General features: G+C 47.6%; 4 protein-coding genes across 4 annotated transcripts; 3 read left to right on the top strand and 1 right to left on the bottom strand.

Annotated features, from left to right (window-relative positions):
• Nucleotides 1-11,250: 11,250 nt before the first annotated feature.
• On the top strand, nucleotides 11,251-13,265 carry GGS22DRAFT_23532 (kinase-like domain-containing protein). The gene is made up of 6 exons (XM_047966567.1): nucleotides 11,251-11,605; nucleotides 11,686-11,858; nucleotides 11,921-12,004; nucleotides 12,063-12,411; nucleotides 12,466-12,864; nucleotides 12,926-13,265. Exons 1-6 carry the CDS (start codon nucleotides 11,557-11,559, stop codon nucleotides 13,057-13,059), a joined length of 1,188 nt encoding a protein of 395 aa, XP_047818304.1. The 5' UTR covers nucleotides 11,251-11,556; the 3' UTR covers nucleotides 13,060-13,265.
• A 1,299-nt stretch (nucleotides 13,266-14,564) lies between these two features.
• On the top strand, nucleotides 14,565-17,385 carry GGS22DRAFT_165668 (MIF4G like-domain-containing protein). The gene is made up of 4 exons (XM_047961732.1): nucleotides 14,565-14,736; nucleotides 14,810-15,279; nucleotides 15,337-16,417; nucleotides 16,471-17,385. Exons 1-4 carry the CDS (start codon nucleotides 14,673-14,675, stop codon nucleotides 17,199-17,201), a joined length of 2,346 nt encoding a protein of 781 aa, XP_047818303.1. The 5' UTR covers nucleotides 14,565-14,672; the 3' UTR covers nucleotides 17,202-17,385.
• Nucleotides 17,386-17,437: 52 nt separating this feature from the next.
• GGS22DRAFT_165666 (mitochondrial carrier) lies at nucleotides 17,438-18,755 on the bottom strand. Its single transcript, XM_047961731.1, has 2 exons — nucleotides 18,565-18,755; nucleotides 17,438-18,384 (listed from the first exon to the last, which is right to left on the bottom strand). The coding sequence occupies exons 1-2, from the start codon at nucleotides 18,683-18,685 to the stop codon at nucleotides 17,579-17,581; spliced, it is 927 nt and encodes a 308-aa protein (XP_047818302.1). The 5' UTR covers nucleotides 18,686-18,755; the 3' UTR covers nucleotides 17,438-17,578.
• Nucleotides 18,756-18,988: 233 nt separating this feature from the next.
• Nucleotides 18,989-19,935, top strand: GGS22DRAFT_23470 (ubiquitin related modifier 1). The gene is made up of 3 exons (XM_047966566.1): nucleotides 18,989-19,209; nucleotides 19,338-19,502; nucleotides 19,657-19,935. The coding sequence occupies exons 1-3, from the start codon at nucleotides 19,139-19,141 to the stop codon at nucleotides 19,772-19,774; spliced, it is 354 nt and encodes a 117-aa protein (XP_047818301.1). The 5' UTR covers nucleotides 18,989-19,138; the 3' UTR covers nucleotides 19,775-19,935.
• Nucleotides 19,936-22,265: the final 2,330 nt, after the last annotated feature.

Genomic DNA, 22,265 nt, shown 5'->3' with positions numbered 1-22,265 from the left:
CGCCTCTATCGACACCCACATCGAAAATATTGTTTCATATCTCTACCTAGCTGTCATACATCTTACCTATCCCATTGCTTATGATGATTACTTTACAATCCATCCATCCAATATGCGGCTACGCTAAGCAACGAAAAATGCACGCTCTTAATTATTACGTGAGACCGTCAGAACCTTGATATGCTTGTGCACGTCGAAATACATAGTTGAAGCTTGGTACTGTACGACTCGGCTGACCTAGGAGGGTTGGTTTGAGATGATCTGATTCCCAGGCCACACTCGCTTAGTGAGACGTGCATCTGGTTAATTAATTGGCCGCAACAGGACATCCTGGTGGAAGCCTAAGGGTTTCCTGAACAAATGTGACAGTGTAGCTCTGCGTCTCCGATTAAGGGTTCTTCAGGTCCTTTCTCTCCCCATTCGATAGCCCGAGGAGCGGCTTGTATCTCCCTGCCGTTGTTTCGTACGGGAATCCTTCGGGGGACGGTCATCATCTCGTAGCACCTGGTTTTAGACCTCTTCCATCTTAGCGATTGGTTCTTGGGGGCATATTATTGGGCTTAGCTCTGTGCACACCTCTGTACTACCGCCTACGTGGTGCCAACGGAACATCTGGAGTGTCCCATCCTGATGGGTCCTAGGGTAGTCAAAGAGCCTCACAACATTCGGCGAATCTTCTGGGAACATTATGCATTCCCTATCGCACGGACTTCTGACATTCCATCACGATGCTCTCTCCAAAGTCATCTAAGATTCTAAGCACTTTAAGGCTGCACACCTATCTCATGACGTGCTCCGAAAGAAGCTTCCAGGCAGTGTTGAATGATGCTGTTAATTTGAAGAGATTTCCTCGATGATCGGAATATCAATAAAAGCTGCAGTGCTTGTGGCAGTCTATTTTAATACCGGCCATGACAAATTGAGGTAATCTCGTAGTAATACGCCGGAAAGTGACCCGCAGTCACATCGCAACGACCTGCTACAGTAACTGTACTATATAGAAGCTCCAACTTTAAACAAAATAATACCACGCTGATGTAGTAGATAGCCCGGCTGCTGTGAGCCGTGCAACTCTCATACGTAAGTCGACGAAGATAGTTGGAAAAGGCGTGTTCGATATCCCGATGGGCGAAACTCGGCCGGAATCCACGATTCTAAACAACTGCCTAACATGATTACGAAGCCGCGCTTTATGGTTCATATCGGACCGGCATGATACAACCGTAGCGCAGGGCGGCCGGACGAGGCGCCGTGGGGCTGCGTTCCCGCGTATAGTATTCGTCTCTAGTAGTCATAATGAGACATAGGGTTGGTTTGAGGAAAACCAATCAAAGCACGCGAAAACGGAGGTTAGAGCGATATATCTCGCTGGGGTAAGGCATTGGTCCCTTTAATCTTCTTGCTCGAACACTTATTACCAGTGATAGGGAGAAAAAAGATTAGAGAAAATCGGTATCCCCATCTCATCTGCATGCCATGGCCTTATACTGTGGTGGTAGACGTTGTGGAACTGAGACGGTCCACCTGTCGTGCCCTCAGATTGCATTAGAATACCAGAAGAAGCAGGATCAACCGCTATGAAAACCACACGTGCAGTGATGGCACTGGAGAAGAAGTTGTGGATAACAGCCTCTCATATTGGATGGTGACGTTGCTGAGAAGCGTATCAGAGCTCGCCCATCTGCAGCTAAGTATACCGGGCAGTTATTCGGCTAACGCGTGCAAGTTCGTGAGCAGCATGTGCGAATATGTGTGCGTATTAGGTCTCGGCCGGCTGTAGTTGCAGGAAAGAGGAACGTCCCGCTGTTCCTAGCGCTGATGTTCTTTACTTGCCAGCCCTCTTGTCAGGAACCAAATGCTTGGTTGGAAGAACGGTTATACCCTGGCAATTGAGCGACAGGCCTACCTCCTATAGTCATTATTAAGAAGTCGGCTTGTCGGGTTCACCCACCTGCTTGCAGCCATAAGACTGTGTTGGAGGATGCATGTCGCTCGATCCGGAAGCGAGGCCCTGGTTCCCTAATGCCTACTACTTCCCCTTTGCACAACACAGCTAGAAGAATTGCTCATAGACTCTATACAAACCCTCTACGTGGTTTATGATCGGCGCTACCGTCGTGCTAGGGTGACGACAGATCTTGTCTAAGAACTGAAGCTCGTAAACCTAGCATCGGGTCCCATGACAGGAAGCTATGCAAGCCCGCGCATCTGTAAGCCACCGGCTTCCCCAAGGGCCGTCTATAAATTGCGCTTTAGGACATGGATTGCCGGCGTATCCATAATGTGGCGCGAGCGAGAACATCAGATAAAGCATGGAAGCAGAGAGATCAAGTGTGCTAAGTATCTGGCCGCATCGAAAGGTAAGGAATATGACTTCATCGCAGTTTGCATGCATGCTAGGTAGTGTGGTGAGTCTGGTCTCCTCATCAATTAGTTCCCTTCCCTTTTCTTTCCGTCAGATGACGAGGATTCCTGCATCCCCCGAAGAGGTGGTATCATCGTCATTTGTGACAGACGTTGTCAATGCTGCACCCTCGACCAGCCCTCTCTACCTGGCCCTGTCCTTTTTTTGTGTCGACGTCAAGCTACCCCGCCTCGGGCATTATTATTATGACTTTTACCTTAGTGCTCTAGTCTCTATATGTTGTTAAGGCCGGGATATAATAGCATATTCCCAAAGCGGGAATACGGAACCTGGGAGCATCATGAGCTCGTAACGACATGTAGGTAGGATACGATGCCCTCGACAACCCGTCTTGCGGCTGATCCAGGCTTCTCAGCTGCTCTGGAGATGCCATCGAGTGTGTTCCGGTTAGCAAGAGAACCTTTCGGATTTGCGATCGCTAACTCCCCAGGGCTGGTGATTGGCTCTCTTGGAGTCGAGTCGCTTTTTATGGGTTGCGCGGCATTAAGCCGGATATCATCGACCTCCCAAGAACAGCTTTACTGGGTTGCTGGGATAGATGAAGGCTTGGCTCCTGCAACGTCCTATAGCTTTGCCTACATAGACACCGTGGTTTTCATTAGTTTGGAGACGCAACTGATTAAGTAATGCTCAGAGCTGTTCCCGGGCAGACCGGATGAGTCGCTGGTACCGACAAAACCGTGGTATTAATATCGGAGAGCTCATTATGCATCTCACCGGATTCATCCAAAGCTCATATGAATTCCGATAATCTAGATTTTCAATCTGCGATGGAGATCTATTTATAACATGAATCATGTTAGCCCCGGCAACTTTGAGAATGAGGGCGAGAGAGGAGTCTCGTGAGTTAAATTGACGAAGTGTCTTTGGGTGCGCCGAGGTTCCACAAAGGCAACAAGTCTTGGCGCACCCTCCTCAATAACGTAGGAAATCATCCTTAAAGACCGACATGCGTCTCGTTTCTGCCCAAGTTACACAATATATAATACTTTAGTTGGTGCAGCGCAATTATTCTTGAGACGTGAGTTTTGGTAGGCATATACACCGGAAACAGCACGACCATCCCAATTGGCATAGTGCAAACCGTGACTTACCTTGCTGAATGAAGGTTGTCTTGCCTGCCTCACTAGTGTTTTGTTTCTCGGCGCCGGCGTTGTCTCTCCGCGCGTTCCTCATCGGCTCCGTTCTGCTCGGAAATGTAGATCATCGGGCCAGCCAAGAATCCGAAGGTCATTCTTATCTTTGTCGGCAATTGTTAAGCGCGCGTCCGATATGCCGAAAGTCACCAATGTTGCCCATGAAATTTTGATAAGAGACGCCAAGTGTCTCATCTGCAGCCTGAAGCAAATCCATACATCCCCGCCATACCGCCATCACCAAGAATAGTTGTAAAATGCATATGTTATTCTCGGATTCAGATAACCATGTCCTACTTGCCCAAGGAGAATATTCCAAGTCGGCAACAGTGGCTCGGTGCCATGAAGGGGACCTAGCGGGATAAGCAAGAGAGGCGATAGGAATGGAATACGTATCGTAAATATATAGTTGCCGTGTGATGAGACGTAATATAACGTGAACTAAATTAATACGTATAAATCGGTATTATAATGAGTCCTAGTATGTGCGGCATCAAGTACCAAACTCTTACGAATCGAGGAGATGATAATCATATCGATGCCGATCCCGGTATAGGAAGATCTTTAACCTATACCCGACTCTTCTTTTCCGAGACAGACATGCATTGCGCGCCGAATTGTCTGAGATGATGATCGATTTGTGCAACGAATGGGACGAATTAGAAGCTAGGACGTATGAACCGGCGTAAAGCCCTAAGGGTCTTAGGGGTAGTTGCAGTAGTAGCAGCTTGGTCTCCGTCACCTAGGTCACTCGAAATGTAAAATTGTTTCTCGCATGTGATAAGACTGACCGTCTATCACGAGGCTGCAAAGTGGATATCCTATTTCCTTGAGGCTCGGGATTTTTCTTGAAGGCATCTTGCCTCAGATCGAGTCACCTGCCACCAATAGTCCGAGCCTATCAAGACGCGGTGTAGGGGGCGAAGTAAGCACGGACAGTACCGCATGCATATTGTGGTTGGTTCAATGTTCCTGACGAGAGATTATCCTATTTGCTGATATTAGTGGTGCCATGGCGGTGGAATGTTTTAGGAAGAAAATATGCAGAATACAGGATTTCAGAGTTTGAAGATTTTCGAAGCTTCTTGACCGGCTAAGAGAAGATATAGGTTTACATAACCTTTAGGTATGTACGTTCGGACGTGGTTGCGGTCTAAGCAATCCTAGGTCTAGTGTAGCCGCCTGATCTGAGTTCATCTGTTCATCGGTGCTACCCGTGCTCATCCCAGATATCCAGATAAACATCCCAGATAAAGTTCCAGGGATGGAGCCATGGAGCCACAATGTTTCATCGTCGAGGTAGTTGCGAGCTGCGAGGGGTCCGCGGGTCCATACCTTAGGCAGCTTCGGCAGGTAAGACCCAGAAAGACCCAGAAGCTTGGACATTGAGAGATGGAAAGTGGAAAGTGGATTGTAAGTTTCAAACAGCATTTGCTCCCACTTGATCATTTGATCCATCAATTTTAATCCTTTTCACCAATTTGATCCATTTCATCGTGCGCTGTTCCCGAATATACGACCGTCATACCGCAGTATGTCTAGGTATGTGGATAGCCGCCTCAACAATTTCGTCTTACATCTAGGTACCACCAGGCCTAGACTGAGGTCATTGTCATACCCGAAAAAAATTCAATCGTCATATGAGCTGGACTCTTCCGATTCGACAATTCCCGGCTATCCGGTGCCTGGGTAGACGTTGGGTTTATCGTTTATCTTCAGGTGAAACATGACAAAGATATCTGATATGCCCGCAGAACTTATTTAAAACTCCACTTACACTATCGTATCCACCAATTTCTGCCTGCAATAAATGTCAACGAGTAATTGCGGTCCACGTCGGCCAGATAAATGTGTCATTGTTTGAAGATGTTGTCATTCATATTCTAGGATGAGATCGGGCTGTCAATTTCTCGACTAGTTATTCGAAATCAAGGCAGGGACACCTTCGAGGAACGACCTCGACTGCGGCTATCCGCGAGAGATTGGTCTCTAGCTTTGATCGTGACGGGACGCTTTGATTCGGTCGGTCATAATTAAGGAATATACAACATAATCCCACCCGAGCTAAACGACTAGCTGTACATACAGCTGAATAAGATAGTACGTATGCATGGGTGCTCGGCCTCCTTATTTCGCCCATCGAGAATTAATCGAGCGGCATTCGTTTCTGAGTTTGAACGATACGGCGACTCTGATGGCAAAATAATAAGATTCACAATGCATGACGGAGTCAGAATGGCGGAGAAAGTTTGATTGCTCTCGTTAAAGCTGTCATATGTTCCGAGTTCTGTCGGTGGGATTACTACGTCCCTTGTGTCACGAGACACGACGCATTTACTCCGGTACCGTTCTTCGGGTCGCTCGTAGGTAGTTATTAGATGGAGCCGTACATTCCGTAAGAGTCGGTCACATGTTGGCTAGATCGCCCCGAACGGCAGATCCAAGACCCAAGGATTGCATGATCTTCCTAACAAGCCTCGATGCGGCGCCAAAGAGGAGCGACCCGCGTACAAGACCATGTGTTCATTCCCCCGGCTGAATTTTGTCTGTGGATGCCGTCGACTTTGCCAGATCCTATCAGGTACATGGTCCCAAAATAGGGGTCAAGCACCTAGGCTCGGTCTTGGCACTATTGTTCTACGGTGGCCGGCGTGTTCACGTGGTGTGTTTATTTTTGTAAAAGACCAAATATTCAACGTCGGAGGCTCCAGAACCATCGGATTTCATTGGACTTTCTGCAAGCCGTCTGTGACCAGTCATAAAGAGTGGTGGTAGCGTTGGAAGCGGTGGCGCACTACATATGTAGAAGCCACTGCATGCGGGTTCAATCTATATTGGCCCATTATTGAAGTTTCATTTTGAAGGGTGCCGGAGGTATAAGCAAATTTACTGGTAGTAATCAGTCCTCTTGTAGCACATGCAATGTACCTTTGATAAGAACTAGAACATTAGAGCTAGGCTCATCATAATGACGATGTCGTCGATGGGCAAATCTAGCCTTCGGGCGGTAGATAGATCGTGCAGCTGTCACGGCCCAATTCACCTCAGTTTTTCGACATCGGAGTCGGGCTTGCAAGCGTTTTCAAATGCCCGAAACCGCTTGGCATAGGGCTTCATTCATATGTATGTATGTAGTTGCAAGAGCATTTGAATATTGGATAATAAATTTCCTTGCGAATACCAATTTGCCATCTAAGTAATGCAATTCTTTTCGCCACTGGACGAAAATGGCACTTGGTGACTTGCAGCTGGGTTCGGGGTGTGTGACGGTGTATGTATGCCTGTATGTACAGCGTACAGAAGTTAGGTATGTATGGCTTAGGTATGTACATGGTAGATCGGACTCGTTGGAGTTTTTTTCCCACCCCCCAAGCCTCCCCAAGCCTCCCAGGAGAACAAGGGGACTAGATGGGTCTAATGTTAGAATAGGGCACCTATGACGCCGATTGTTGATTGACTCGTCGACTGGCTCCAGGAAGACGGAGCAGGAAACGGAGCAGTCTTCCGTCCAGGTAAACTTTCCAAAGTTTGTGGCTAGCGCGTACAAATTGAAGGTCTCATGACCTCTCTTTGTAAGGGTATCCAGAGCAAGGAGTCCACCCCGGCCCGTCGAATGAATCCGCGTTTTTGTCGTGTGTCTTCTTGCATGCGCAGTTCTCCACTAGCATCAATATGGACATATGTAATGTACATACGTACTTCTGCTAAGTGCGACATGTGCGTTGCAGACCAGTTCGACCAGTTCACGGGGTTGGCTGGTCTTGTTCCTGACAGCGCTATCGAAAAAAGGGGTCTTAAACTCTCGAGAACGAATGCATCTGAAATCCGACTTTCAACCACCCATCTCATCGTTGTTATGCTATGACCAATTGTTCATCCCAGATTGACCATCGGCGAGGGGAGCTTGGATCACTATAAAGTCCGGGCTAATAGGTAGGCTGGTAGGTAAGCTTTTAAATGATGAACGATGGTCCGTGGATTTGCCAACAGGACGATGCAGCAGGTGGAGCGGACGGATCAATTGGCCGGCACTAATAAAAGCAGAAAAGAGCTTCTGGGTTCTGACGTTGTCTCGCAGCAAAAAGTCTCATGATATATTGGGCTATGGACAGGGATTCGCTGGTTCATCCAACGGCCTTGTTCATATGTAAGTTGATGCTGCTTGCAGGAAGATGTCTTCGTCACGGCTTAGACGAGAGTCAATTCATATTGAAATCGGGCCTGGTAGGTTCGGGATTATAGCTAGACATGCCAATTCCACCGTGAAAGAGGAATTGGATTCTTTTCTCTCTTTTCTGATCTATTCTTCGAAGGTCTACATATCTAGACTAGGTAAGGTACGTGTGGGTAAGTAGGGCACGGGGTTGGATGTCTGTGTGGAAGCACCCCAAGTGCGGGGCACTAGGAATACAGAAGCTGGGAAACCAAGGATTTTGTGGGAAATCCCAGAAAAAAAATAAAGGGACGAGGGGTTGTGAGGCGGGGGAATCTCTCTGCAAATGCCTACCTCATCCTGACTGTTGGTAGGGTTGGTAAGGGGCTACTTTCGTACATTCGGAATAGGTCAAGTGCTTGATATATTTCCGAGTCTTGCTCACAAAGTCAATTCCAAAAATCCATTGATCGTGTAAAACCACGTTCGAGTTACACGGATGAATGGTTCATGTGTGCCACGTCGGCGGTTATTTAATGATCAACGATGACTGAGCTCGATGACACATAGCACAAGACAGGGCATTGATAACCAAGATTGGTACTTCAGCTGCTACTTGACTTATCTATTGAGGTTATACGCATCGAAGAACGTAAACGTGAGACGTGTATAGCAGACAGGTATGTAGATTAAATCTCAGTCGTGATTCGTAGGTATCGTCATACTTAACGACTACCCACCTATTCACATACCTACCCCTAGGTACCTACCTAGTCATTGTGGGGCCGCATTATTGTTGTTTCTACATACATAGTACTGCGTAGGCTGCGTAGGTGGACATAAGAGAAGAAACTAGTAACACCATGTGATAAAATACCGCCAGATATCCAGATCGCCGGTCCCTCTCTAATAGCCACATATGTATCCGTAAGTGTACGTATGTACATACGGTATTCGAAAGCTCATAGAGAGAAGAGAATTAATAAGACGCAGCTGGATTATCGAGTAGCCAGTAAGGGAGCTCCGTCTTTGACCCTGCAGATTCGACTTCTACTTCCCATTAAATTTTTCGAACTTGACTTCGGTTGCCGAGTCTTGTTTAGCGCCCTAATTGTCCGTCTTAAGTCTGAACAGACCACATGAGCAAGCCCCAATTTTTCAGACCCCTTGTCTTGCATACACACACACTGGTGTAAGTCTTGCCAAGGATGAATGATGTCTGGTATGAAATGTACAGCACCTGTAGCCAGATTGTAGGTACTTTAGTAACGAGAAGACGAGAAGTCTCTCGCAAGCTTTGATGTGTTAAAAAAAAGCTGAAAAAAAAACTTGTGTAAAGCAGTCATCCGTTCTTTCTTTGCTCCTATTTGTCATCTGCCAGATGTTATTCGAGCCTCGAAGACAAAGCAATTCCTTGTGAGGAGAAATGCCAACAGCAACTCTCGAGGAACTGAGGGGTATAAATCCGAAGACATCCTTTACAGAGAGACATGCTAGCCCTCTCGTATTGACTTCCAAGTCAAAATACAACCGGTCAGCATTTGAGATATGTTGATTCGGAAAGCGCCTGCAGTTTATTTCCTTGACGAGCAATGGTTTTCGAGGCTATTACAGGAGAATCCGTGCTGTGCATACATACACATACAGCAGTACATACCCTGGCAAGTTGAGAACGGGCAGGTGTGTACCAAGTGTACCAAGTGTCTTCTCAACAATAAACGAGGGAGTTCAAAGCCTCAACCAAAGATTTGAAATCTTCATACCCCATAGTTATGCTTATTGAATCCCTTTCTCTTTCTTTCTCTCTCGTGTGAAGTCATCGCGAAAATGTGATTATGTCAAGAATCTCAGATCTGTAAGTCTGAGTGGTACTATAGATAGCTTATTAGCTGTAATATCCGAATCCTAATAATCAATTTCGATATACTTGCCTACCTACATATCTATATATGTATGCATCTACAATCGACCTGTCAGGTAGCAATGGTTTCTCCTTAGGATGAAGCTAGGTCGCCTAATCGTAGGGTACCTACATAGACTAATAACGTTCATCATTCTATATGAGCTCGTTGATTCGTCGGGGAGTTATTCGTCTACTTCTTAGTATCTTAAAGCTCGAAGCCAAAGCCGTATTTGGAGTGACCCGAAACTGCGCGGCGACTTTTTTCCTTCTTCGTCTTCGACTTTCTTTTTTCTTTTTTTATTTCGCACTTTCTGTCAATTCTACATAACAATCAAGGTACGTAACTGCCATTAAGCTAATGGAATGTATAATACGCAAAACACGTACAGTGCAGTATACATACGTAAGTATCCATCAAATATGGAATGTGCGTGCAGTCACAGTTTACATGAGGCAGTTACGCTACCTACCTAGTACCTAGGTCACCTACCGTAGATGCGTAGTTCTGTAGTAGTTCTGTAATTCTGAAGATGTAAGGAAGGTGCGGATGTACCGAAGTACCTCTAGCCCACAACCGACTGCGGCCGGTCGATGCGCCCAGGTGTGTCCCTCTTACGATACGACAATACTTGGGTACTTGTGTACCTTCCCTCCAGTTTTTGACCCCTCCTCTTGCTTCTGGACCATTCAAACACAACCTTACCATCAACTTCCCACATTCACCACCTTCCGCCGTCCGCCTATCTACCTTTTACCTACCACACATGCACTTTTTTACCACCTTTTACTACTACACATCACCATAACCATAACCATAACCATACATTACCTCTCTCTCTACGTATTTCTTTTCCCCTTCCCAACATTGAACGTACGTCTTCCCGCGCAAACTCGTCGCCACTTACCAAACGTGTAAGTCTCTTTTGCCCTGCTTGTTGCCGTCCTTTTACAATCAGCTAGTCTCCCCCCATCATCTTCAATTTGACGCCGCAGCGCCTATGCATCCGTATCTCTTCCGATCAACTAACGATTCTAGTGCAGCGGCAGTCATCGTTAACATATACCTGAAGTAGTCGAGTCCTTTTCCTAAGACCCAAGACCCAAAGAGAGGGTCATCATCCCACAAGGTGAGTCCACTTCTTGGCCGGTATACAGGCAGAGAGACGGGACAGGCTACCAAGTGCAAGTGCAGCAGGTGCAAGCTGCTACTGCTACTAGCCTAGCACATACCACTCAGTCTCTCCCTCCACGTCCAGCGTCCGAGATCAATGCATTGCCTTACCTTAACCCTACTGACTTCCTACCAACAACGTACAAACATCTAAAACTCACCTGCCCCCCTTTCTCTTTTTTTCTCCTTACCACAAGCTTGCCTAGTCCTATTCTTATTTAGAAGTACCTGAGGTAGCTCGACCTACTATACTTCGCTGCAGTGGACACCTAAAAGTTTCTTTCAAGTCACGTTCCGTCATTCGACCACTTGCAACCCCGCCAGAAATCCCTACCTACATTAACCTCTCCGCCCTCTCGCGATACTAGACCCCTTCCATTCTCGAGACTCTACATAGATCCTAAATAGTTGAAATCTTAGGAATTTTTGTTTATGCTCGCAATCAGACGGTCCTCTTGTCTGCGAGTCTAACGCACATTTACACCATCGTCTCTTTATTTCGAACCCGCCCAAACTTGTCCTGGTCCGACCGGCACTTCAATTCAGAGTCGCCTCTTCTCGTACTACATTTGAGCCAGTACAATATTGACCCACCACCTCGTCACCTGTCAATTGCGATCGAGACCCAGTCCGACCCAATTGCCTATTGATTTGTCGCCCAACACGGCGTCCCAAACCGCGCGTCAACCACCTCCCGTCTCCTCCTGCTGACGGCTCGAGAGACGCCCTGAATTGTACCATTTTGCGACCGGCATCGATTCGTCCAACATGGCGCAAAACCGCCCAACAGCGGCTTTCAATACTCTCCGCATGGGAGGTAAGCTATACCAATCCCTTCTCTCGCTTTTCGTGGTAGTGTATAATGTGTGTGGTGAACGGCACTAAATCAAGATACAGAGGTCATTCGTGAGAAAGTCCAGGATGGAGTAACCGGAGAAACAAGGGATCTGCAATACACTCAATGCAAGATCGTCGGAAATGGGTCTTTTGGCGTTGTCTTCCAGACGAAGCTTTCGCCGTCGGGAGAAGATGCTGCAATCAAGCGTGTGCTGCAAGACAAGCGGTTCAAGGTTAGTTTTGCTATCGAATTGTGGGGTACATCATTTGTTCGTTTGCTAATCGTCGGTTGTAGAATCGTGAGCTTCAGATTATGCGTATCGTTAGACACCCCAACATCGTACAGTTGAAAGCTTTCTATTACTCTAACGGAGAGCGGGTAAGTAGACATGTCGGCCTTTCAATTCTTCAATCGCTGACTAAATATGTGTGAGTAGAAAGATGAGGTTTATCTAAACTTGGTGCAAGAATTCGTACCTGAGACCGTCTACCGAGCTTCGCGATTCTTCAACAAGATGAAGTCGACCATGCCTACTCTTGAGGTGAAGCTCTATATCTATCAACTCTTCCGAGCCTTGGCCTACATCCATTCGCAAGGAATCTGCCACCGCGACATCAAGCCGCAGAATCTTCTACTAGACCCGAACACTGGCGTGCTCAAACTATGTGATTTCGGAAGTGCAAAGATCTTGGTGGAGAACGAGCCTAATGTTTCATACATTTGCTCTAGGTACTACAGAGCTCCCGAACTCATCTTTGGTGCTACCAATTATACTACCAAGATCGGTAAGTAATAGTTCCTTCCAATATTTCATTAATGCCGGCTCATGCGATATGTAGACGTCTGGTCGACTGGTTGCGTTATGGCGGAATTAATGCTAGGTCAACCCCTTTTCCCGGGTGAGTCTGGTATCGACCAGTTGGTAGAAATTATTAAGGTGCTGGGGACTCCAACCCGAGAGCAAATTCGCACTATGAATCCGAACTACATGGAGCATAAATTCCCGCAAATCAAGCCTCACCCGTTCAGTAAGGTGTTCCGTAAGGCAGATGCGAACGCTTTGGATTTGATAGCAAGGTTGCTGGAATACACGCCTACAGAACGTCTTGGTGCCATTGACGCTATGGTTCATCCTTTCTTCGACGAGCTTCGCGACCCTAGCACAAAGCTACCGGATTCTCGGCACTCGAGCGGACAATTAAGGGATTTACCTAATCTATTCGACTTCTCAAGACACGGTAAATTCTACCCCTCTCCTTTCCCTCTTTTTTATAGTTGCTAACGGCATGGCCTATTTAGAATTATCCATTGCGCCACACATGAACCACAAGTTGGTTCCTTCCCACGTGAAACCCGTCTTAGCGAGCCGCGGTCTCGATATAGATAATTTCACGCCCATGACAAAACAAGAAATGATGGCTAAGCTGGACTGAAGATCGGTCCCCGCTTACGCTCTCGTTTCACGTATGTATGCATTATCGCCCGGGATTTCGCTACAGCATTCACTCACTGGCTGGGCCTGTAAATGGCTTTAACTTATCGGGTCGACGTTCAATAGAACCCTCCCTGGAACTGGGAACGGCGATTTCTCGAGGACCTCGACGTGCTTTTCAGCGCAAAGCATAGTGGAATTAAAGGACAATCCAATGTACAGTTTGAGAGGGCTGGGTTCTCCATAAATTTGGCGTGCTATGGGAGTTTCCAAGGTGTCGCAGAAGTTTTTCGAGAATCCATATTTACACGGTTCTGGTTTCTCAATTATGGCAGCAACAAGGGACGACTGCTTCGATATCCAGGAGTACTGACTGGAAGATGGCACGCACCGGGCGTTCTTAGACTTCTCCTATGCATGACCGAGACGGCATTTGCTTTTATTTGTGTTGTTCGATAACTCGCTTTATCCTTGTGGTGGAGGTGACCACAAGGAGGCTGGAACCCCCGTACGTGGCCTCCGAGATATTCCCTACAGATGTTAAAGGTAGGGAGGTACAATGGCGTATATGTTATTCTATGAGTAGCGGGTGTGCGGAGTGGTAGTGAACCGGGCAGTTGGGCGAAAGATGGGATATGATGATGTTGAAACCGGCAAGCTTCGCCGTCCACGCAGCAATGGGCATTAGGAACGGGACAAGTTTATGGAAACTCGGCATGACTTCTAAAAGATTTCTTTTTCATTTCTTCCCTCGAAAGACGGACTCTGACGTGCGTCAAGACGTGTGGGAAGATGGTTAACTAAAAGGGAGGACCGGGTTTTCTACTGAGACGTCAAGGAAAAGAGGACTGCCGCGATTACAGCACACAGTGATGAAATACCTTGCTACTTGGCCTAAGAGAAAGATCGGATGTCAACACCTTAATTCTTTCCCTTCATAAGAAATTTGATGTGTAGGAACGTACTGATGACCGTGATGCCACTGAATTTTGTCACAACTACGACAGAAAACCAGGCGCAAGCCTTGCCAATGCTTATTCTCCTTTTTTAAAAAAAAATTTCATGGATACTTACCTAGTCTAGTAATGAAAGACGAAGCCGTATCCAGACAACTCGAGAGAGCTGGAGCAACGCTATGGAGGTGAGAGATATGTCAATGCTGGTTGTGATTATGCCGATGAGATGCATTCTTCCGCTTCTCGGTTACTTGCGTAACTGGATACTGACTCAGCAAGTGTTGATGGTACCTAGTATATAGAGATGCAAGAGCAACTGATCGTCACTGGAAGCCTCCAATCTCCAATCTAGTGACTTCCAGGTAAGTTAGATATTGGATAGCTCCTCCTGCTATTCAATTGATGCTACCTACTTCTATGTAGGTACTATGTACATAAGTAGCTATAGTGGGTCTGGTACATAGGTAGGTATCCACTTAAGTTTGAATCACGATAAGATGGATAGGGAAGGTTTGAAGGTCCGTGCTTCCATTTTGCGCGTTGCGTGTTCCGTCACGACCACTTAAAAGACATCAGTTCACAAGCTACATACAAACTTTGAACACGATTTATATGAATTTTATCATCCATTGAGATCCGGTTCCTCCGTCAACGCAAGATGGCCGACCACGATCGTAGACAACCTGGTGGCGGTTACAATAACCGTAAAAGACGTTACAGAGGTAAGAAGATCGATGTCGTCGCATCCAGCCTCGCATTAGGAGAGCTTATGCTAATATACTCCTTATCATGTAGACGATGATGACTACGACCGCCGACCACAACGTCGACGATACGATGCGCCGCTCCCCGTCCGCATACGCAAACAACTTCTAGGTCTAGCCGAATCTCCTTTGCGACGCTGGCATGAAGAAGTTCAATCCATTGCTCATGTCGTTGCTGACAACTACGAGGATCAAGAGCTTCGTACAAGCTTTCTAGAGCTAGTGCCGCAAATGCTTATCGAACAACCTCTCAAGACCCCCTTCGTAGCCGCCGTTGTGCTCGTTATCAATTCTCTTAAGCCCGATATCCTAAGCGACCTTCTTGCCCGAGTCACCGTTGCGACAGAGGAGAAGATTAATGAGGGCGAATGGCGCGATGTGAAACTATATCTAAAGTTTTTGGCATGTCTCCAAAGCTGCTTGGAAGGTGATGGCTTATTTCCATTTCTTGAAGAGCTCTTTAGCCGAGCTGGAGACCTCCAGACCGCAAGCTCTGATGATGTAAGCATGCACTTATTGCTCGTTGTCCATCTCGTAGGTATATTGACACGTTTACAGACAATTGGAACGGAACTCGTGAAGATTATCCTTCTTACTATCCCGTATATCATGGCAGCGGCGCCTACTCAGTGGCAACAAAAGGCGGCTGAGCTTATGGATAAAACAGACGTCATTGCTTCCGAACCTCACGCGCTACAGGTGTTAATCGACCCATACCATGCCGAAGAGGGAACAGAGAGTCCGACCGCAAACATGAGTCTGATTGGGCTTTTGCAGAAGCAGCTTCAGAATGAGGCACTGAATGGCTGGGAGCTTTCGTGCCTACCGAGACCGTGGCAGATGCCTCCTGAGGAAGTCGAACAGCAAGAGAAGCTGGACAGCGCACAGAAACATGCCTTACCGACGATATCCATCCCGGAGAACGTTGTGGCAGGTCCTCGCCCACTGTTTCCCGAGATTTATTTCTCAGTCTACCTCAACCAAGAGATCGAATCTGTTCCTCCGGTCAGCAATATCGCATCCTCATTGATTCGAGACGGACTTCTTGATACCATTAACATCCTAGACTTCAATCGTGGTGTTACAGCACGGTTTCTCATTGATGTAGATTGTTACTTTGCTCCTGGTACGTTCATTAAGCGTGCAACGCCATTTGACCGACTTAGAGATGTCGAAGGCGATCGCTCGACATGGAAACCTGAGGATGTCGCTGTCGATGCTGTCTTTTCACAGATGTTTGCACTTCCAACACCGGAACATAAGCTCGTTTACTACCACTCCGTTCTTACCGAAGCCTGCAAGATCGCCCCTGCAGCGGTCGCTCCTAGCTTGGGTCGAGCTATTCGATATTCGTATCAAAACACCTACCATCTGGATTTGGAACTATGCTCCCGATTCCTGGACTGGTTCACACACCACCTTAGCAACTTCGGCTTCATGTGGAAGTGGACGGAATGGGTGGAAGATGTCAATCTCCCTAACATGGATCCACGTAAATCATTCATTCTTGGTGCTTTAGACAAAGAGATTCGCCTTAGTTTCGCCCAGCGAATTAAAGGAACCCTCCCTGAGCCTTACCAAGCACTCATCGGTCCTGAGAAGGAGCAAGATACACCAGAGTTCAAGTACAAGGATGATCGTGAGTTGAAAATCACCTGGTTAACATAGACAAATAACTAATTAAAAATGTAGACACACCGTTTGCCGCAGAAGGTAGAGAGATTGCCGCTCTTCTCAAGCGCAAGGCTCCGGATGAGGAGATCCAGCCCATCATTGACCGCATCCACTCCGCCGCTCTTGATCAGTCCGTCGACGCTTTCGTTTCTAGCACTGACGTGTTCATGACAGCGGTTTGTTGGGTGGGCTCAAAATCACTCTCTCATGTACTTGCTTGTATCGAGCGTACTAAAGACAGACTTCTTGATGCCGGAGCGGCCTCCGAAGCCGCTAGGGCGCAGATCATCACAGCGGTTGTAGCCTATTGGTCAGCTCATCCAGGTGTTGCCATTACCATTATTGAGAAGTTGCTGAACTATTCAATTATCACACCTGGCGCGGTCATTGAGTGGGCACTAGTAGGCGATCGTGCAGGCCCTTACGGCCAAGCTCTTAGTAAAGCGTGGGTATTTGAGCTGGTGTTCAACACCGTAGTCAAGGTCACCAGCCGTCTAAGACAGGTCGTGAGTAGCGGCACAAGCGATGGCACCGAAGAGGAAGTGGCCAGTATGCGTGAATTGTTCAAGAACATGGAGGATGCTTTGGTCAGCTGGTCGCAAGGTACTAAGGACCAGATGATGGACCCCATGGTATCCGATGACGGGGAGGATCTCGTGAAGCGCTGGGGTGCGAGATGGCTCAGAGTATTTCGGCGCAGATCTGCCATCGAGGAGACGTTCCTGCTCGAGAACAAAACCGCTTCATAAACAAGATGTAAGATATTACGGGTTAAGGGGTTTCATGAATTCGGCGTTCGCAGAAAAAAATGATCTTCGAGTTTGACGCTGGGGTGCTAAAAGGGTTTCTCAACCGTATTTTTCTTGGCCTTGTATGAAATAGACCAGTTAATTGAATCACGCATTGGCCCGACTGATAAGAGCTACGTGTGAAGGAATTGACCAGATAATGAACTCTGGAAGTACACATGATTTACAGTAGTAAAGTTTCTAAGTAGAGTTATTTCGTGATATATACCTATGCAATGTAAAAAGTCGGGATGGGTATCTCAGAGCACCTAGTTGTAATCCCTACTTATATACAGGAAGGGGACGAAACTAGCGATACAGCACAACTCCAAATACTACTAGCTCGTCCACCGCGGTAGGTAAAACTTCATATTCTCGTACACTAAGAACGTGACCCAGGTCGCGGGCAAGACCCTCACAACGCCAGGCATGATACCACGGTAAAACCCCCGCCACCCTTCCTCCTTCCACGTCCTTCCAACAACCCCCCGGATGCCCCGTCCAAAACGCGCGTCCGCGTCGTAGTTCTGCAGCCGGCTCCGGATCACCTGATACGGGTACGTGACGGCGCCTGCAACCAGCTTCGCAACGCTGGAGAGTACGAGGGTCGCCTCGTTGCTTATCCGCTCTGGGGAGTTAGAAGAGGAAGGGGATGTAGTGGCTCGTCGAGAGAAATATACCCGCTTCAGCGGGTCGTACACGGCGAACTGCACGGCCCCGTGCGCGACGCCGAACAGGCTTATCCCTAGCCCCCGGTAGAACCCGCGCCACCCCTCGTCGCGCAACAGTCGCCGGGCACCCGTTCGCAGGTCCGGGTATGCGCCTGCGGCGCTCCGGTCCGAGGAGAGCATGCGTGTTTTGAGAACCCAGAGGGGGTTGGTTAGGATTTGTGTTATTATCCCTGCGCTGCCGGATGCGAGGAAGTAGTCGTGTGCTGAGAGAGCGCGGGAATTGTCTGGTTTTAGGGCGAGGAGAAGGCGCTCGGTCCACGCTTTGAAGAAGAAGAAGGACGCCCAGCTTGAGGCGTTCCCGAGGAGATTCGGCGCTAGGCCTCGGTAGAGGGAGGCCAGGGGGTGCGGGGTTTGGGTTAGCGTCCGGATTAGGGTGAGTGTGGTTAGGGGGTTCGAGGCGGCGCGCTGGTGGACTGGGGAAAGGTTAGTTTGGGGGTGGTATTGAGGGGGGGTGAGGGATGGAAGTGCCGGGTAGGGGCCGCGGAGGAGTGAATCGGGTATAATTTGGATTCCGAGTGATGAGTTTCATCACCCGGCACTAAGAAATCCTTGTATGCGGTCCCCTTGCACTTCACGGCATAGGGGTATCTCACTTTGCATCCGGGTCTTGACTATATCCAGTGGGTGGACAATCAGTGTCGCTATGGAGCCCGCGGAAAGGCCGGCGATGGTCTCGACGGAGGCGGGAGAAAGGCCCCCATGATTTTGTGTCATAGAGGTATATTAGGTACTTAGAATGTTACAGCATATCTTCAAATTTTGATGTTGTAACTTAAGTTTTACTTGATGAGTTTTGAGATTATGTAATCTTTGATATTGAAATTTAAGGCTTATGTAATATTAATGACTTCATTGATGCTACGGAGTGCGGGCCGTGAGTAGCCGAGGGCTGTAGTCGTCTTAGATGAATAGAGATGTTTTATGACATAACCCATTAGTTGCATTGGACTGATTGCAGAGCTAGCACAATTATACATATTAAATGCAAATCGGAGTCTACGTGCGTCTCGACCATCATCAAGTCAGAATTGGTTTTGACGGGGACTCCCGTACTTAGGTGCAGTTTGGTTTCGCAGATACTTATAGCCTTAGTCTAGACAAAAACGACGTCCGATTACCCTTTTAATCGCCCTGCGGTAATTTACCAAAATTTACCAAAGGTCCAAAATGTCTATCACAACTGAAATGACTGAAGTCGAAGTCGAGATTCCCAAGTTGTCGATCGTGGTCGAGTTCACGTAAGTGGCACTCCCTCCCTCCCTCACTTGCCCCCTGCCCCTGAAGCCAAGTCTAGATTCTTTTCTACAAATCTGCGAATCTGCGAATCTGCGAATGTGACAGTGACAGTGATTTAACGATCTTCTAGAGGTGGCCTTGAAATGCTATTTTCAGATCAACGTCGGCATTCGCTATCTATACCAGCTTCTAATAAGGATGGCAAGCCAGTAACGATTGCTGGTCTAATCGACCATCTATGCGAGAACACTATGAAAGACACCCGGAAAGAACTCTTCGTTCTGGAAGATCACCTGTATGTTCCTTCTCCACCCCTTCGTGCCCTATTCTACCCGACCACGTTAAGTCTCTATAGAGCCCCTCTCCCGTTTTTGTCCGGGGACAATCGTGTGCAATGCATTCTTTACCCATCGAGGTGCATAGTAAGCCTGCTAATACGATAGATTCAGACGGCCTGGTATCCTTGTCTTGATCAACGATGCCGACTGGGAGCTGGAGGGTGAAGAGGCTTACGAAATCCAGGCAGGGGACAACATCCTATTCGTTTCTACGCTACATGGCGGATAGCATGGCGGATAAAGCCGCACTCTGCTGGAACGCCCACACCACACCGCTACTCAATTGTTGATAGCGGCCGTTGTATTCGTCATAACTGCATCATCTCCCCGGAGAAGCAGTAGTGAGAAGAGGTCGGTATGTCGGTAGCGGCCTCTGGTGCCTTAAGAGATCTAAGTCACGTAGGCCGGTCTCGTCTGGCATCTACGGACTGACTACCTAGCCTTCTCAACGACAAAAGCTTCGCTTCCTACCCCGCCTTCATGCATGTGAAACAGTGTCAATCACCCCCAACCGGGTCATATCCCGTTGCTGGGAAATGACAACCGGACTATGCGGCTAACACAGTCGACCTGTCAGCCTGTCAAGCTCCTGCAATGCCTCCCACGATCGGGTATCCTCTGCGTCGTAAACAAAAATCCCGGAACCGTGGCCGTGCTCGTAATAAACCAGATCTGTCATTTTGATTTCAAGCCCCGAGCGTTCGTTCGAAGCTGCTTACGATGATCATCCGCTGTTTCGGGAAATATAATCCATACCCCCGTCTATATCTAATATTAACACTACCTACCTGGGTAGATGAGAGATTCGATAGTAGCAGGTACGCAGGTACGTACATACAAACCCAATTGTGAAATCCCAACAGGGCCGAGGGATGTGCGTAGTACGCCTACTTTCCATGAGGAGATTGTTAGCGGTGAGTAATTCGTAGGGCTTCTTTTCTAGGTGTTCAACCCGGTGACTGGTTAAGGATCGATGGTCTGGATCTCCCTATTCGCCCACCTGCAGCGTGGCGTCCTAAAGCAGCTATATGCTGCACAAATTAGCAAGGGACCCGGACTGATAGGAGATTTTTCACACACGAGGCGCGGATTACTCGATGGGAATTACGTCTTTTAACTAATAGAATCAAGCACCTCAATAGGAAGGAGGTCCATTAATAACGAACATATTACTTCTTGGCGCTATATGGGGTATCTACCTTCCAGTTGGTGAGGCATTTGCATGTTCCCCTTACTAAGAATAAACAATGGCCACCTCATAGACTGCATGGATAACCCAGAGGTTATCGTGAATACCGATACACGTAGTACATGTTGGCTGGCATCGTGGCGAAAATGAGGCACCGCACTATGTATCTCGAACGCCCGGGGCTTGCAGATTGTAACAATCAAGGTCGCTGGAGGGGACTCCGGACCCAGAAGAATAGAGGTCATCATACCAAATATCTCTGGAATAATTGGTTCCTTAATTAGGAATTGCGGATAGCTGCCGCAATAAAACGCTCGCTGACAGGTTTTGACAGTCCATTTTATATGAATTCAACTGAGACAAGCTTGAACACTGTGAGCACAACATGATGGAAAATACTACTTCGACGACGAAAACAGAATATTACAAATATTTTTTTCTCAGAAGACTATGCTACCACCAAAACAAGTTCTCTTTTGTCTCGCAAAAGACAGGACAGATGCAAAATATTGCTCTAAAAAATACAACAAAAATGTGATTCGATGAATAACTTATAATACCCTCCCCCTACGTAACTCCGCCGCCGCCTGGTTTGCACCTCCGGAAGGTCTAGTAACCTTTTTATGATGCAAGAATCTGGTATCTCCCACTCCCCATGGCAGTGTGTATGCAATTGCAAAAATGTGGTATTCCCCAACCCGGGTCCTCGGGTTTTCGTTCGATGCGCCGCAGGTCCCTTTTCGTGCCTGATTTGGTAAAGCAAAAAACAATTGAGTTGTTCAGAAAAGCCCAACCACCGTTACCGTTACCGTTGCTAGGTAGCTATATCGACCACTCGATGCCTTGTCTCGTCCACCAGATTATGCATCCCATATCCCGTGTGCCTGCCTGCCTGCCTACTCCGCTTTCCCGCCCTACCTCACTAGTAATAGCAGTAGTAGTAATAATAGTGTCCTTCCTCTCGATTTTGTTGGTTTAGTTTGTTGCGTAGCATAAATGTAGATGTAGATAACCGAACCAAGATCGAGTGCAACCCGCCGATGAAACCTGACACACTTTGCCGCAACCTTTCTCCCCCTAGACTGGGGGATGTAAAACCTATTACTTTTTGACGGGAAACGACGAGAAGAGAGAGATTATGTAAACGCCATGATTTTTTTAACAATCGTAGCAGGGTCCCCCGGTTGAGAAAACGGCAAGATGCTCAATGAAAAAGAAAAAATATGGAAAAAAAAAATAGAAAAGGATTCCCCCGGCACACGAGTTTTGACCCTTGGTTCCATTTCGTTTGGCGAAGATCGCCCCTCCTTGATCGACCACCGATGCCCTAATTATCACGAAATGTGTGTTTTTAATGTTTATCTTTTCTCATGGTTTGTTCCGGTACTGTGGACCCGAAAAAACACGTTTGGATGGGGCTCTTTTTTTCAGGAAGAAGGGGGGCCGCTCGAGCGAGGGAGGATTGGATCGCCTCTCTCTCCCTTGAATTAACAAATTGTGGTATCTTGAATGCAAAGAAACACCGCCCAAG

This window comes from Annulohypoxylon maeteangense (assembly GCF_022496945.1).
Source record: "Annulohypoxylon maeteangense strain CBS 123835 unplaced genomic scaffold GGS22scaffold_10, whole genome shotgun sequence".
NCBI classification, from domain to species: Eukaryota; Fungi; Ascomycota; class Sordariomycetes; order Xylariales; family Hypoxylaceae; genus Annulohypoxylon; species Annulohypoxylon maeteangense.
This window is presented reverse-complemented; position numbering and strand designations above follow the sequence as displayed.